Here is a 16,738-nt window from a genome sequence, read left to right as displayed (position 1 = left end):
CCCTAACGTGATAGAAGTCTATTTGTGCCACGTCCACTTTTACTGCATGAGGAAAATATTGTCATGAGTTCTGATCAAAACACTTAAATAGGTTATTGTTCATATTCTAGGATAACCTGGTAGTGAACATATTAAATAGTTTGGAGTAGGTACTCCACACTCTGATAATTTGAATGTCATAGGACGTGGGTAAGTGTACACGCTGTCAGTAATAATCACATAACTGCTTGGTTTAATGTCATGTTAACATTAAAGAAAATTCTCCTTACCTCAATTTCATAGGTGGACTCTGAATCATCCAACATAAGTACCTTGCATTGCACAATCTTAATCTTTTTGGGAATTTTCAGAGGGGATTTTTTGCTTGCATCTTCATCTTTCCGAAGCTCTTCACCTTTGTTACTTCCCTCATTTATCTCTTCGGTTACCAACTCTGCATTAGTCACTTCTGCCTTATTCACATCTGCATTCTTTTCCAAATATTCTACAATCTTTTCCTCTTCTTTAATTGGCTGCAAAAGTAGATTTAAGTTTAATTTATTTCAATGAAACGCAAAATATGATTCATCATCTGAGTCAGTTAATTCAAAAATACTGATTCGTTTAATAGTCAATATTCTGTGTTTCAAAACTGAGGTATTGAAGACATTTTCTATTCCTGTGACTATACTAAGTCCACCAGTTACATTCGGCAAGTCCAATTGGTAGCAGCACGGCGGTCAAAGTTCATCCAGAAAATGTGCAATCAGCATTGATATAATGGTAAGACAGAGTAATGGGTTCAATGACCATGCACCATTGGATACACTGTTGTAGAGGTGCAAGTTCCTAGGAAATTCCGAGCCGTTGCCTCACCAACTGTAAGGAATGTCACATAAATCTCCAACCTTACAAAAGAACATAATGGTCAGAGTTCTTGTGGGCAATGTCACAGGAGGTCAGGTATATAATGTTAAAAGTCTTGTCTATTAAGTAACTCCTTTTTGTTACACTTGCTCCTGCATAGACCATCTCCCAAATCTGTTGCTCAAGCTGCAGGTAAGATTTTGTTGGTTTTCAATACTTTGTGAATTCAGGTTTGTTACTTTTGTTTCCCAACAGGTTCCACTCCTCTGGGTCTGCCTGTCTTTGAAGGGTTTCTCCGCAAGAACCTCTGGCCGTCACGTACCCAATCTCAGGCAATCATCGTCGGATTGCTGCTCCACTCAAACCTTTCCACAATTCGGCACTGGTCCACATTTCTTGCCGAGTCCTCAGAGACTGGCTTCTCCAGAAATGTGGAGCGCAGGGTCCCTCAGAGAACTCCACCGCAGCACTAGTTCAGGGGAATACATGATACACCCCCTTTTTAATGACACCAGCTGCCATATAGTAAGTTTAAATGTTCAGGGTGAAAGGGCAGGTGGGTGAATGTTAGTGAATGGGTGGTTAGTGTGGCAAGTGGTAGGTGCGTGAGATGGCAGATGGGCCGGGGGATAGTTGAGTAGGGTCGGGAGGGGCAGTCACGTCGAGGCTAGTCATGTTGGGTCTGGGGCTGGTCAGTGGTGGATCAGTCAAGTGGGGTCAGGTCGTGGATAGTCGAAGCATTGAGGAGAGAGTCGATAGTGGGGTGGCAGTCAGTTCTGTAATTACCCAGGAGTTAGACAAAGGTATTTCTGTCTAACATTTCCCAGGTAACTACTCAGGTAAGAAAGTTGGAACTATCCGAAGTCTCAGACTCTAACCCAGATTCGGAGACTTTTGCATAGTGTTTGGGGGAAGCAGGGGTATTTCCCTTTGGAAGCTAAAACCTCCCAGGAAATTCCCATGGAGGTCAGCAGGTCAGGACTAGTGTGGGATCCCAACGTGCATTTTGAGGCTTGCGTCCAGTCTGTGTGATCTGAAGACTGGAAGATCTGGGTCATTATGGTCAACAGTTTTATTACTGGCTTTCCTCTGGGAGAGAGGGTAATTCAGGAGTAGGAGTACTACTACAATAACTTGCACCTATATAGCAAATATGAAATATTGTAATGCATCTTACAGATGAGAAATCAGATAAAAATGGATGGTGAGCCAAAGAATCAGCTATTAGAAGAATTTCTAAGAGTGGAAAGACAAAGGGTTATACAACATCCCCAACTCTGAGAAGAATCTTACCCTTTATGAACACCACTCCATAGAAATGGAATCAGGACTTGGCCAGGACAGCTGCCTCCACCCCAAAGAATGACAACTGGCCTTAGCCCAGTGCCACCACATGGTTCTCCATCCATCACTGTCCCCTCAACTTCCTATCCTCTCTTCACCATTTGTACTTTATATCACATCCTTTCCTTCCTCTCATTGCAAAACGAGCTATGGCCCAGTATTTCACATTCCTTATCATCTTCTGTTACACTTTCTCCATACCTTCTCTTGCTCTGTCCCACATCCCAGCCCCTTAAGCTCCTGACCTCTTTTCTTCCACCAGCCACTCCCTCCTGACCGCCATACCCACACCCATCCCCAGTTATCCCACTTCATTCTAACTTGCATGACTTCAATATTAGACTTTGCTTGACTACCCGTGTGCAGCATCATGAAATATTGACTAGCAATACACTACAAAACTAAATATTTAGCACACAGCATAAATCTAACTATACAGCGTAGAATGTTGACTGTCAAACTCATGGGAAAAGCTCCAACATTTTAATTCACTCCCATTTGATAATGATGATGGAAGATTCTTTGCAGCAAGAATCACGGGAAGTCTCATCTCTATGGTAGATAGATGCCAATTCTTGATCTGCAAGCTCTTAAACAATTGGGGCACATGGACTCGTGGTTTGGAGGGGCTGTGTAAAAAGCAGCCTCCATCCATTGTCTGCGCCTTTCTGCAGCAGCCTCGCATTTGTTTGTTTTGAACTGGTAGGTTGCTTTCCTACTTGCTTTGTGCAAGCTGTCTCTGTTGGCAGCCTCCTGCTCCCAGTTGGTCAATGTCAGCCAGAGAATCTGTCTTTTCAGTGGTCCTTGAAGTGTTTACGAGGTGGACCTTGGTCACTCTTACTAGAGCATTGGACAGTTATCATAAAAGACTGCTTTTGGCATTCAGGAAAACTTCATGCATGAACAGATGTCCTGTCCAATGCAGAATCACAGAATCACAGTACAGAAGAGGCCCTTCGGCCCATTGAGTCTGCACCAGCACATGAGAAATACCTGACCTACCTACCTAATCCCATTCACCAGCACTTGGCCCATAGCCTTGAATGTTATGATGTGCCAAGTGCTCATCCAAGTACTTTTTAAAGGATTTGAGGGAATCCGCCTCCACCACCTTCCCAGGCAGCACATTCCAGACTGTCACCACCCTCTGGGTAAAAAAGTTTTCCTCACATCCCCCCCTAAACCTCCTGCCCCTCACCTTGAACAGATGTCCCCTCATGACTGACCCTTCAACTAAGGGGAACAGCTGCTCTCTATCCACACTGTCCATGCCCCTCATAATCTTGTGCACCTCGATCAGGTCGCCCCTCAGTCTTCTCTGCTCCAACGAAAACACCCAAGTCTATCCAACCTCTCTTCATAACTTAAATGTTTCATCCCAGGCAACATCCTGATGAATCTCCTCTGCACCCCGTCCAGTGCAATCACATCCTTCCTATAATGTGGCGACCAGAACTGCACACAGTACTCCAGCTGTGGCCTCACCAAGGTTCTATACAACTCCGACATGACCTCCCTACTTTTATAATCTATACCTCGATTGATAAAGGCAAGTGTCCCATATGCCTTTTTCACCACCCCACTAACATGCCCTTCTACCTTCACAGATCTATGGACACACACGCCAAGGTCCCTTTGTTCCTCAGAACTTCCTAGTGTCATGCCATTCATTGAATACTTCCTTGTCAAATTACTCCTTCCAAAGCGTATCACCTCACACTTTTCAGGGTTAAATTCCACCTGCTACTTATCTGCCCAATTGACCATCCCGTCTATATCTTCCTGTAGCCCAAGATACTAAACCTCACTGTTAACCACGTGGCAAATCTATGTGTCATCCACAAACTTACTAATCCTACCCCCCACATAGTCATCTATGTCATTTATATAAATGACAAGTAACAGGGAACCGAGCAAAGATCCCTGTGGTACGCCACTGGACACTGGCTTCTAGTCACTAAAGCATCCTTCTGTCATCACCCTCTGTCTCCTCCAACTAAGCCAATTTTGAATCCACCTTATCAAATTACCCTGTACCCCATGTGCATTTGCCTTCTTTATAAGTCTCCCACGTGGGACCTTGTCAAAAGCTTTGCTGAAATACATATAAACTACATCAATTGCACTACCCTCATCTACACACCTGGTCACCTCCTCAAAAAATTCAATCAAATTTGTTAGGCATGACCTCCCTCTGACAAAGGCAGGCTGACTATCCCTGATCAAACCTCGCCTCTCCAAGTGGAGATAGATACTCTCCTTCAGAACTTTCTCCAATAGTTTCCCTGCCACTGACGTGAGACTCACTGGCCTGTAGTTCCCTGGCTTATCTCTACAACCTTTCTTAAATAGTAGAACCACATTAGCTGTTCTCCAGTCCTCTGGCAACTCCCTCGTGGTCAGAGGGGAATTAAAAATTTGGGTCAGAGCCCCTGCGATCTCCTCCCTTGCCTCCGTCAGTAATCTGTGACACAAATCATCTGGACCTGGATATTTGTCCACCTTTAAGCCTGCCAACACCTCCAATATTTTGTCACTCCCTATATCAATTTGCTTAAGAACCTCGCAATCTCTCTTCCCAAGTTCAATACCTTCATCCTCATTCTCTTGGGTGAAGACGGATGTGAAACATTCATTCAACACTAGTGATGTCCTCTGGCTCCACCCATAGATTGCCCCCTTGGTCCTTTATGGGCCCTACTCTTTCCCTGGTTATCCTCTTCCCATTGATATACTTATAGAATATCTTGGGATTTTCTCTAGTTTTACCAGCCAGAGCTTTCTCATATTCCCTCTTTGCTCTCCTAATTGCTTTCTTAAGCTCCACCCTGCACTTTCTGTACTCCACTAATGCCTCAGCTGATTTGCTTTCCTTGTACCTGCTAAAAGCCTCTCTTTTCCTGCTCATCATAACCTGAATATCTCCGGTCATCCATGGTTCTCTGGGCTTGTTACTCCTTCCTATCCCTCTAGAGGGAACATGTTGACCTGGTACCATCCCCATTTCCTTTTTGAACGCCCCCCCACCCCACTGCTCTTCTGTAGATTTCCCCATAAGTAGCTGTTCCCAGTCTACCTTGGCCAGATCCTGCCGTATTTTACTAAAATCCATTCTTCCCCAATCCAAAACATTTTTTTGCAACTTGTCGATTTCTTTGTCTGTAACAAACTTAAACTGTACCATGTTGTGGTCACTATCACTAAAATGCTTGCCCACCACCACCTCAGCTACCTGTCTAGCCTCATTTCCCAGAATTAGATCCAGCACTGCACCGTCCCTTGTTGGACCTTCTACATATTGACCTAAAAAGTTCTCCTGTACACATTTCAAGAAATCCACTCCATTGAAGCCCTTAACACTGTGTCTGTCCCAATTAATGTTGGGAAAGTTGAAATCACCTAATATAATTATACCTCAACGAATTCTGCACTTATTTGCTCCTCAATTTCCCGCTGACCATCTGGGAGTCTATAATAAACACCTAACAATGTGGCTGCCCCTTTTTTTATTCCTAAGCTCTATCCACAAAGCTTCATTTGATGCCCCCTCCAAGATATCATCTCTCCTTACTGCAGTAACTGACTCCTTAACTAATAATGCAACACCTCCTCCTCCTTTACCCCCTCCCGTCTCGCCTGAAGATTCTATATCCCGGAGTGTTGAGTTGCCAATCCTGCCCATCCCTCAACAACATCTCAGTGATGGCTACTATATCACAATTCCACGAGTCAATCCTCATCCTTAACTCATCCGTTTTACCTGTAAAACTCCTGGCATTAGAGTCCATCCAGACTTGCCTTACTCCCTTGAAAATTAATGCAGCTGAACTCCCTCTGACTTGATTGTTTTACAGTAATATGATGTGTCCCTATTCTGCTAACATTGTGTCCTCTCCCTCTGCCGAATTAGTTTAACCTCCTCCCAACAGCACTAGCAAACCCGCCCGCAAAGATGCAACTGGTGTTGTAAAAGAATGCATTCAATGCAGAGTAGATTAGCTCTGTTGAGGGCTTCATTGTTTGTGCTGTAGTCCTGCCACATGATGTTCATGATGGGTCGACGATAGTGTAGATGGAAGCGTTCAAGCAGTCTCATGTTTTCTGTCCTGAACCCATGATTCTGGTCTATACAAGAGGATGATGATAACAATTCTGTATGCTTGAGTTTTAGTAGAGATGCGTATGAATGGTTTCACCAGACGCACTTTGAGAGGTGGCCAAAGGAGCTGTTGGACATGGACAGCTGATTGTCTATGAACTTGTTGATAGTCACATTATTTGAGATCACATTACCTAGGTAGGTATTGAGTAACATCATCCATGAAGTGGTGGAATCAGATTGCCACCTCTTACCTGACCTTCCGACTTGGGCTAGGTGAAAAAACTGCAGTGCTGTTGATGGCAGCTGAGTCGGAGAAAAGGAAGACACGCCCCATTTTTTATGGCATTAGGTATAAAAGGTTCAACCACTTTGAGAAGCCAGGGAGAGGTTTAGGGGGCAGGATTGGGAGTAGCTGGGCGGGAGGTGGCCAGGTTGGGGGAGTACAGTCAAGGCAGGCAGGAGTAGTTGGGGTGGCCAGTCAGGGAGTCAGTGGGGTGGGTAGTTGGGGAGGGTTCTCATGGGGAGGGGGTCTATGTGCAGGGCAGTTGGACCAGGGGGTTGGGGGGGGTTGCAGTTGAGGGGTCGTGGGCTTTGTAGGGAAGGGGTTCCCCTGTGTCGTCAGTACTATGGTTACCCAGAAGTTAGAAGTGGTTTTATTTCTTCTAGTTTCTTCTGGGTAACCAGTGCTGTAAGAACCATCCAAAGTTTGTGATTTATATCGCAATTTCAGATGGAAGTTTTAAATTTCCGGGCAATTGCGATGCAATCCTTACTTGGGGTCTTCCAAGGAGTCCCCGAGAACATCTTTGGGGTACTTCCCAGGTACAATGCCACCGGAGCTCACAAGTTATGGGCCAAACTGTTCTACTACATAGAGGTTGCTGCTGTCAATGATTATCTGCAGTGGGTGCAATTTCCTCAGGTTATAGTTGGTACAACACTTCTGTTTTCCTTACAGTTGTTCAATAGTAAGACAAAAGGCATTTGCTGCTGCAGAGAAACAGTTTACAATGGACTGCATTGCTTCCTCCATGTGTATCAGGAGCGCATCTTCAGTAAACAGAAGCTCAATAAGCTCTTCTGCGGTTTTGATATGTGCCAGTAGCTGTCAGATGGGAAAAGGTCCAAATTTTTAATTCATTCCGGTTTAGTTAATTGGTTATGGTATTGTGATTTATCAGATAACTGTCAGCCAAGCACTAATTTTTGGTCTACAGAGACATTATGTCTAAAAATAATAAGACCGCAAATACTGCTAGTTAGAGATTTAATTATATGGCTACATGCGCAAATGAGTTAAGCCAAGTAGTACTGAGAAAGGGGAATGGAATTTTCTGATGATGAGGTCAACTTGCAACATTAAAGTTTTTCTCACCTTCATGCATTTACATTACCTCATGTAGCTACCTTAAAGATACCATCAGGGGAACCCGTTGTATACTGGTCTATGATATGACTAACAAAATACTTTTTTAATGAAAGCCAAAATGCTGTTGCGGCCTTTTTAAAAAATGATTTCACTGACTGTACTAAGACTTTCACAGAATTGTATATTTAAACCTCTAGATGTCTCTGTTCAACCACAGCATCTTTCCATTGAATGTAAACATCTGTTCGTTATTTTCCTTCACAAAATATATTATCTCAGGTTTATTCATGTTGTGGTGCATCTTTTACCTGCCCACCCATTTTCTTGAAGTATCTATGCCTTCCTGAAGTCTTCTCACAGCCTTCATTACTTGCGTATTAGCAAATTTCATGATTGTGTTCGCTATGCCCAAGTCAAAATCAACTATAAACGGTTTAGAAAAGTTATCTCCGCAGTGACCCACGAAGTGTAATCCATGTTCAAAGTGTTATATAAATGGCTATAAATTGAGAGGGGGGAATGAGTAACGAGACCTAGGTGTCCTTGTACACCAGTCGCTGAAGGTAAGCATGCAGGTGCAGCGGGTGGTAAAGAACGCAAATGGTATGTTGGCCTTTATAGCCAGAGGATTCGAGTACAGGAACAGGGATGTCTTGCTGCAATTATGCAGGGCCTTGGTGAGACCACACCTAGAATATTGTGTGCAGATTTGTTCTGCTTATGTGAGGAAAGGTGTTCTTGCTATGGAGGGAGTGCAGCGAAGGTTTACCAGACTGATTTCTGGGATGGCGGGATTGACATATGAGGAGAGATTGAGTCGGTTAGGATTATGTTCGCTGGAGTTCAGAAGAATGAGGAGGGATCTCATGGAAACCTATAAAATTCTAACAGGACTAGACAGGGTAGATGCAGGAAGGATGTTCCCGATGGTGGGGGAGTCCAGAACCAGGGATCACAGTCTGAGGATATGAGGTAGACCATTTAGGACTGAGATGAGGAGAAATTTCTTCACCCCGAGAGTGATGAGCCTGTGGAAATTGCTACCACAGAAAGTAGTTGAGGCCAAAACATTGTATGTTTTCAAGAAGAAGTTAGATATGGCTCTTGGGGCGAAAGGGATCAAAGGATATGGGGAGAAAGCAGGAACAGGTTATTGAGTGGGATGATCGGCCATGATCATAATGAATGGCTTGAAGGGCCGAATGGCCTACTCCTGTTCCTATTTTCTATGTTTTTATAAATGCTGGCAGATGTTAATTTACTGGAAAGAACCAGTAGCTTTGCATCTGTAGTTTCCAAAGCTCTCCACTATTGGGCATTTCCTTACCTTTTGCCTGTTGCAGATAGATTAATATAGATCGATTACCCTGACTGGTTAATTTTTAAATTATCCAACTATCAGGATGGTAGCAGGCAAACTCGAAGGACCTTAATCTTTTTGTCCAGCAATTCTTATTGGTTTATCACAAAAATTAGGAGGACAAGGCCATTCAGCCCTTCGAGCCTGCTCCACCATTCGATAAGATCATGGCTGATATGATTGACCTCAGCTTCGTTTACCTGTCTGCCTCCATTACCCTCGACTCCCTCACCAATCAAAAATCTATCCAGCTCAGTCTTTAATATACTCAATGACCCAGCTTCCATTATACCCTGGGGAAGAGAATTCCACAGACTGACAACCTCAAAATAAATTCTCATCTCTGTTTTAAATGGGAGGCTGCTAATTTTTAAACTATGCCCCTTAGTTCTAGACACCCCCAAGGGGAAACATTCTCTCAGCATCCTTTTGCTTCTGCTTTAGTTATGTCTGCATCACAGGCTAACATCTCTATTCTGCAACATTTATATGGGTAGTGATAGCTAACCAGGCATGACCTGCTGAGATGGTAGTCCTGATAATTAAAAAACTTTTAAACGGAAATAATCTTAAGATGGGTCTTGAAGATTGAGTGATGGGACTGGGACTATTTCCTTTAGCAGCTTGTTCTATTGTGGGATTGTTCTTGGGAAGAAAGATTGTTGATACACAGTCTTGGAAATAAATGGTCTTTGTAGTTTGTGTGGATGGCTATCTCATGTTTTATCATTGCCAGAGAACACCAGGTACTTGTTTCTGTCAGTTCCCACACTCCTTTCCACATTTTACAGAACACGGTCAGTCTATTTTTCTCCCTCTTTGTCTTTGGTGATGCCCATTCCAAATCTTTGATCAAGGATGTGTCATTGGTTTATTTACCATACAGATTTGTGAATCATTTCAATTTGATTTCTATCTCTCATATAAGGATCCTACAGGCAACTTGCATTCTCCACGACTGGACAAACAAATCAAAAACAGAATTACCTGGAAAAACTCAGCAGGTCTGGCAGCATCAGCGGAGAAGAAAAGAGTTGACGTTTCGAGTCCTCATGACCCTTCGACAGAACTTGAGTTCGAGTCCAAGAAAGAGTTGAAATATAAGCTGGTTTAAGGTGTGTGTGTTGAGGGCGGAGAGAGAGAGAGAGAGAGAGAGAGAAGTGGAGGGGGGTGTGGTTGTAGGGACAAACAAGCTGTGATAGAAGCAGATCATCAAAAGATGTCAACAACAATAGAACAAAAGAACACATAGGTGTTAAAGTTGGTGATATTATCTAAACGAATGTGCTAATTAAGAATGGATGGTAGGGCACTCAAGGTGTGGCTCTAGTGGGGGTGGGGAGAGCATAAAAGATTTTAAAATATTTAAAAATAATGGAAATAGGTGGGAAAAGAAAAATCTATATAATTTATTGGAAAAAAAAGGAAGGGGGAAACAGAAAGTGGGTGGGGATGGGGGAGGGAGCTCACGACCTAAAGTTGTTGAATTCAATATTCAGTCCGGAAGGCTGTAAAGTGCCTAGTCGGAAGATGAGGTGTTGTTCCTCCAGTTTGCGTTGGGCTTCACTGGAAAAATGCAGCAAGCCAAGGACAGATATGTGGGCAAGAGAGCAGGGTGGAGTGTTAAAATGGCATGTGACAGGGAGGTTTGGGTCATTCTTGAGGACAGACCGCAGGTGTTCTGCAAAGCGGTCGCCCAGTTTACGTTTGGTCTCTCCAATGTAGAGGAGACCACATTGGGAGCAAGGAATGCAGTAGACTAAGTTGGGGGAAATGCAAGTGAAATGCTGCTTCACTTGAAAGGAGTGTTTGGTGAGGACGGTGAGGAGAGAGGAAGTGAAGGGGCAGGTGTTGCATCTTTTGCATGGGCATGGGGAGGTGCCATAGGAGGGGGTTGAGGAGTAGGGGGTGATGGAGGAGTGGACCAGGGTGTCCCGGAGGGAGCGATCCCTACGGAATGCCGATGGGGGGGGTGGTGAAGGGAAGATGTGTTTGGTGGTGGCATCATGCTGAAGTTGGTGGAAATGGCGGAGGATGATCCTTTGAATGCGGAGGCTGGTGGGGTGATAAGTGAGGACAAGGGGGACCCTATCATGTTTCCGGGAGGGAGGAGAAGGCATGAGGGCGGATGCGCAGGAGATGGGCCGGACACGGTTGAGGGCCCTGTGGAAAACCTCGCTTAAGGAAGAAGGAGGACATGTCAGAGGAACTGTTTTTGAAGGTAACATCATCGGAACAGATGCGACGGAGGCGAAGGAACTGAGAGAATGGGATGGAGTCCTTACAGGAAGCGGGGTGTGAGGAGCTGTAGTCGAGGTAGCTGTGGGAGTCGGTGGGTTTGTAATGGATATTGGTGGACAGTCTATCACCAGAGATTGAGACAGAGAGGTCAAGGAAGGGAAGGGAAGTGTCAGAGATGGACCACGTGAAAATGATGGAGGGGTGGAGATTGGAAGCAAAATTAATAAATTTTTCCAAGTCCTGACGAGAGCATGAAGCGGCACCGAAGTAATCATCGATGTACCGGAGAAAGAGTTGTGGAAGGGGGCCGGAGTAGGACTGGAACAAGGAATGTTCCACATATCCCATAAAGAGACAGGCATAGCTGGGGCCCATGCGGGTACCCATAGCCACACCTTTTATTTGGAGGAAGTGAGAGGAGTTGAAGGAGGAATTGTTCAGCGTGAGAACAAGAGTTCTGTCGAAGGGTCATGAGGACTCGAAACATCAATTCTTTTCTTCTCCACCGATGCTGCCAGACCTGCTGAGTTTTTCCAGGTAACTGTTTTTGTTTTGGATTTCCAGCATCCGCAGTTTTTTTGTTTTTATCTCTGTGGACAAACAAATGTTTGGTCAACTATAAAGCTGATATTTTTTGTTGCAACACTGAAGATTCCTTCTCAGAAATGTTTGGATGTTATCTGTTTAATGTGGAGTCTCCACTGACGATTCTTAAGATGAAACTCCAGGTATGGTTGTGTGTCTACATGTTGGATAATTTGATTACAAAATTTAAAGTTTCCTGTTAGTGGATCCTTTTTGTTGGTAATGCACTTGACATAGCAATTTTTGGCATTGAATGCCATCTCCCAATGATCTTGTCATCCATCCTAATCCCCTCAGGGTTTTATGCGCTTCATTAGAACACAGGAGTCAGAGTAGGCCATTCAGCCCATCAAGCCTGCCCCACTATTCAATGTGACCATGGCTGATTATTCACTTCAATGCCTTTTTTCCACCACAGTATCTCCATATCCCTTTATGTCATTGTATTTAGAAATCTGTCAATCTCTAGTTTAAACATACTCAATTACTGAGCCTTGTCGGGTAGAAAGTTCCAAAGATTCACAACCCTCTAAGTAAAAAAAAAATTCTCATCTCAGTCGTAAGTGGCTTTCCTTTTATTTTGAAATGGTGTCCTCTGGTTCTAAACTCCCCAACCAGGGAAACATCTAACCTGCATCTTCCCTGTCTATTCCTTTAAGTATTTGATAGGTTTCAAAGAGATCGCCTCTCATTCTCCCAGAATACAAGCCCAGTTTTCCCAATCTCTCTTCATAAAACAGTCCCTCCATCCCCAGAACAAGTCTGGTGAACCTTCATTTCACTCCCTCTATGGCCTTACCTTAGGAAGGATGTTATTGCAAGCAGAAGTGCACACAGTACTCCAGGTGTGGTCTAACCAAGGTTCTATACAGTTGAAGCAAGACTCTGCTGCTCCTGTACTCAAATCCTCTTGCGATAAAGGCTAACATACCATTAGCCCTCCTAATTGCCTGCTGCACCTGCATGTTAGTTTTCAGTGGCTTACTGATGAGGACACCAAAGTACTTTTGTACATTTACACTTTTTAATCTCTTACCAGTTAAGAAATACCCTCCACACCTGTTCCTTCTACTGAAGTGGATGAACTCATTTTTCCATATTATATTCCATCTGCCATGTTCTTGTCCACTGACCAAACCCTTTGAAGCTACTTTGCATCTTCCTCACATTCCCACCTATCTTTGTGTCATCCGCGAACATGGAAATATTACATTTGGTCCCCACATCAAATCATTGACATAATCTCTTGACAGCTGGGGCCCAAGTACTGGTCCTTGCAGTACCCCACTAGTCACAGCCTGCCAATGTGAGAATGATCTGTTTCTTCCTACACTGTTTTCTGCCTGTTTACCAATCCGTAATCCATGCCAGTATATTACCTATCCCACATGCTTTAATTTTGCTAACCAGCCTCCCGTGGGGAACTTTATCAAAAGCTTCCTCAAAATCCAAATATACTATCCACCGACACCCCTTCATCAATTCTGTTAACAACACACACAAAAAGCTCCAACAGGTTTATCAAACATGATTGCCCCTTCATAAATCCACATTGAAAATGCCCAGATTATTATTGTCCAAGTGCCCATTTATCACATCCTTTCTAATAGATACTAGAATTTTCCCTGCTGTCAGGCTAACAGGTCTGTACTTGCCAGTTTGCACTCTCCTTCCCTTCTTAAATAGTGCTACCTTCCAATCTACAAGAACCATTCCAGGGTCTATAGAATTTTGGAAGATGACCACCAATGCATCCACTATCTCCATAGCTACCTCTTTCAACACTCTGGGATGTAGAATATCATGTCCTGAGGACTTATCAACCTTCAGTCCCATTAATTTTTCCAATATAACCTTCTTACTAATACTAATTTCCTTCAATCCTTCATTTGCCATAGTCCCTTGGGTCTCTAATTCTGGGAGATTTCTTGTATCTTTGTCATGAAGACAGACGCAAAGTAATTATTTAGCTTCTCTGCCATTTCTCTATTCCCCATTATAAATTCTCCTGACTGCCTGTAATGGATCCAAACATTTGTCTTAGCCCAAAATTTTCTTTTTTACATACCTATAGAAGCTTTTACAGTCCATTTTTGTGTGTTGCTAGTTTACATTTATATTCTGTTCTCCCTTTATCAGTTTCTTGGTCTTCTTTTGCTGAATTCTAAAATCCTCTCAATCCTCAGGTTTACTACTATTTCTTGCAATTTTATAGGTCTTTGTTTTTAATCTTATACAATCTTTAACTTACTTTGTTAGCTACAGTTGACTGACTTATCTTTTTGAGATGTGTCTTGAAAGAATGTATAATTGCTGCAGGCTATGTAATAATTCTTTAAAGACTATACATTGCCTATGTACTGTCATGCCTTTTAATATGCTTTCCCAATCCACCTCAGCCAATTTGTCCCTCATACCTTCATAATTTCCTTTGTTCAAATTTAACACCCTGGTTTCAGATTGAGCTACATCATTTTCAAACATAATGTAAAACTATCATATTATGGTCACTCATCCCTAAAGGTTCACTTACAACAAGATTATTAATTAGGCCTCTTTTGTTACATAATACTAGATCTAAAATAGCCTGTTCTCTATTTAGTTCCTCAACATACTGCTCTAGGAAACCATCCCTAACACATTCCAGGAACTCCACAGCATTAGTGCTCATTAAGTTTTCCCAGTCTATATGCAGATTGAAGTCACCCATGGTTATTGTATTACCCATGCTGCATGCTTCCCTAATCTCCTGATTAATACCATGTCCCACACTTACCAGTACTATTTGGTGGCCTATAAACAACTCTACCAGTGTTTTCTGCCCCTTCCCACTTCTTAGCTCCACCCAAACAGATTACACATTTTGTTCTTCCGATTGGAGATCCGCCCTTACTAATGTACTGATCCCATCCCTTATCAGCGCAACACCACCTCCTTTTCCTTTTTGCCTGTCCTTCCTAAACATTGAAAATCTTTAAGTATTCAATTCCCAGTCTTGGTCACCCTGGAGCTATGTTTCCATAATGGCAATTAGATTATACCCATTTACCTCGATTTGTGCCTTTAAATCATCTAGTTTGTTGCGAATGCTGCTTGCATTCAGGTAGAGTGCCCTTCATTTTGTTTTTTTGACATTATTCCACATTCTAAGCTTAGATGATGGCCGCCTTAGTTTTGCCTGCTTTCTAATTTCACTTGCCACTTTTCACTTGCTGCTGTTCTTCCTTCCAATTTGAGCTACCCTTCAGGTTCCCATCTTCCTGACAAGCTGGTTTAAGCCCTCATCAACAACACTAGCAAATCGCCTTGTGAAGATATTAGTCCTGGCCCTGTTAAGGCATAACCCATCTCAACGCCTCAAATCTGATGCCCTCCTTCCTTCATCATTCTTTAGCCATGTGTTCAATCAATCAATCCTCTTATTCCTATGCTCACTAGCACTTTCAATAAGATCACCTCTCATTCTTCAACACTCCAATGGGTATAGCCCCAACCTACTCAACCCCTTCATCCCAGGAATCAGTTGAGTAAACCTTCTCCAAACTGCTTCTAATGCAATTACACCCTTTTAAAGTAAGGAGACTACAACTGTACACAGTACTCTAGATATGGTCTAAGGCCCTGTACAGCTGTAGCAGCACTTCCCTACTTTTATACTAGATTCCCCTTGCAATAAACGCCAACATTCCATTTGCCTTCCCAATCACTTGCTGTACCTGCGGACTAACTTTATGCTTCCTGTACCAGGACACTCAGGTCCCTTTGTATCGTAGATTTCTGAGATCTCTGTCCATTTAAATATGATATTAATTTCCTATTCTTCCGGTCAAAGTGGGCAAGTTCATATTTTCTCCATTTATACTCCATCTGTCAAATATTTGTGCATCACAACCTATCTAAATCCCTTTGCAGACTCTATGTCCTCTTGATAACTTATTTTCCTACCTAACTTTGCGTCACCAGCAAATTTAGCTAATATACATTCGGTCCCTTCATCCAAGTCATTGATATAAATTATAAATAGTTGAAGCCCCAGCACTGATCCTTGTGGCACACTAGTTACAGCTTGCCAACGCAAAAATGACAGATCTATCCCCACTCTGTTTCCTGTTAGTCAACCAGTCCTCTATTCCATGCTAATATGTTATACTATGAGCCTTTATTTTGTGTAATAACCTTATTAAATGCCTTTTTGTAATCCAAATGCACCATGTCTACAGGTTCACCCGAGTGGGGAGGCGATGGCATAGTGACATTGCACTGGACTAGTATTCCAGAGACCCAGGGTAATACTCTGGGGGCCCAGGTTCGAATCCCACCACAGCAGATGGTGAAATTCAAATTCAATAAAAATCTGGAATTAAAAGTTTGATGATGACCACAAAACCATTGCTGATTGTTATAAAAATCTCCTTTAGGGAGATGTCCTTTAGGAAAATAAGGCCCTTTAAAAGAAATCTGCCATCCTTACCTACATAACTCTTAAAAATGCCCTCTGAGCATGGGCAGTGAGGGATGGTCAATAAATGTTGGCCTAAAACAAAACCTTGTTTGTTACATCCTCATTTTCACAAAACCATGTTGATAGCATTTCGATTTTCTAAGTGCCCTCCTTAATAATAGATTGTGTAGCATTTTCTCCATGACAGAGGTTAGACTGTCCGTCTCCCTGCTTTCTGTCTCCCTCCTTTCTTGCATAGCGGTGTTACATTTGTGATTTTCCAAACTGCTCGGAATCCCTGGAATCCTGAATCCAGGGAATTTTGAAAGATCACAAACAATGCATCTACAATCTCTGCAGCCACTTATTTTAAGACCGTAGGATACAGATCATCAGCGTCAGGGGACTTGTCAGCTTTGAGCTCTGATGATTTTCCCAGTATCTTTTCCC

The 16,738-nt window shown here is 43.0% G+C and overlaps 1 protein-coding gene across 13 annotated transcripts in view; it reads right to left on the bottom strand.

Moving 5' to 3' along the window:
- epb41l2 (erythrocyte membrane protein band 4.1 like 2) overlaps nucleotides 1-16,738 on the bottom strand; it is a 211,487-nt gene that overhangs the window by 115,782 nt on the left and 78,967 nt on the right. For all 13 annotated transcript variants that reach the window (XM_041187700.1, XM_041187703.1, XM_041187708.1 and 10 more), the window contains one exon: nucleotides 270-512. In XM_041187700.1, the coding sequence (XP_041043634.1) occupies nucleotides 270-512 (243 nt within the window). The remainder of the gene's footprint in view (nucleotides 1-269; nucleotides 513-16,738) is intronic.

This window comes from Carcharodon carcharias, chromosome 5 (assembly GCF_017639515.1).
Source record: "Carcharodon carcharias isolate sCarCar2 chromosome 5, sCarCar2.pri, whole genome shotgun sequence".
In the NCBI taxonomy this organism is placed as follows: Eukaryota; Metazoa; Chordata; class Chondrichthyes; order Lamniformes; family Lamnidae; genus Carcharodon; species Carcharodon carcharias.
This window is presented reverse-complemented; position numbering and strand designations above follow the sequence as displayed.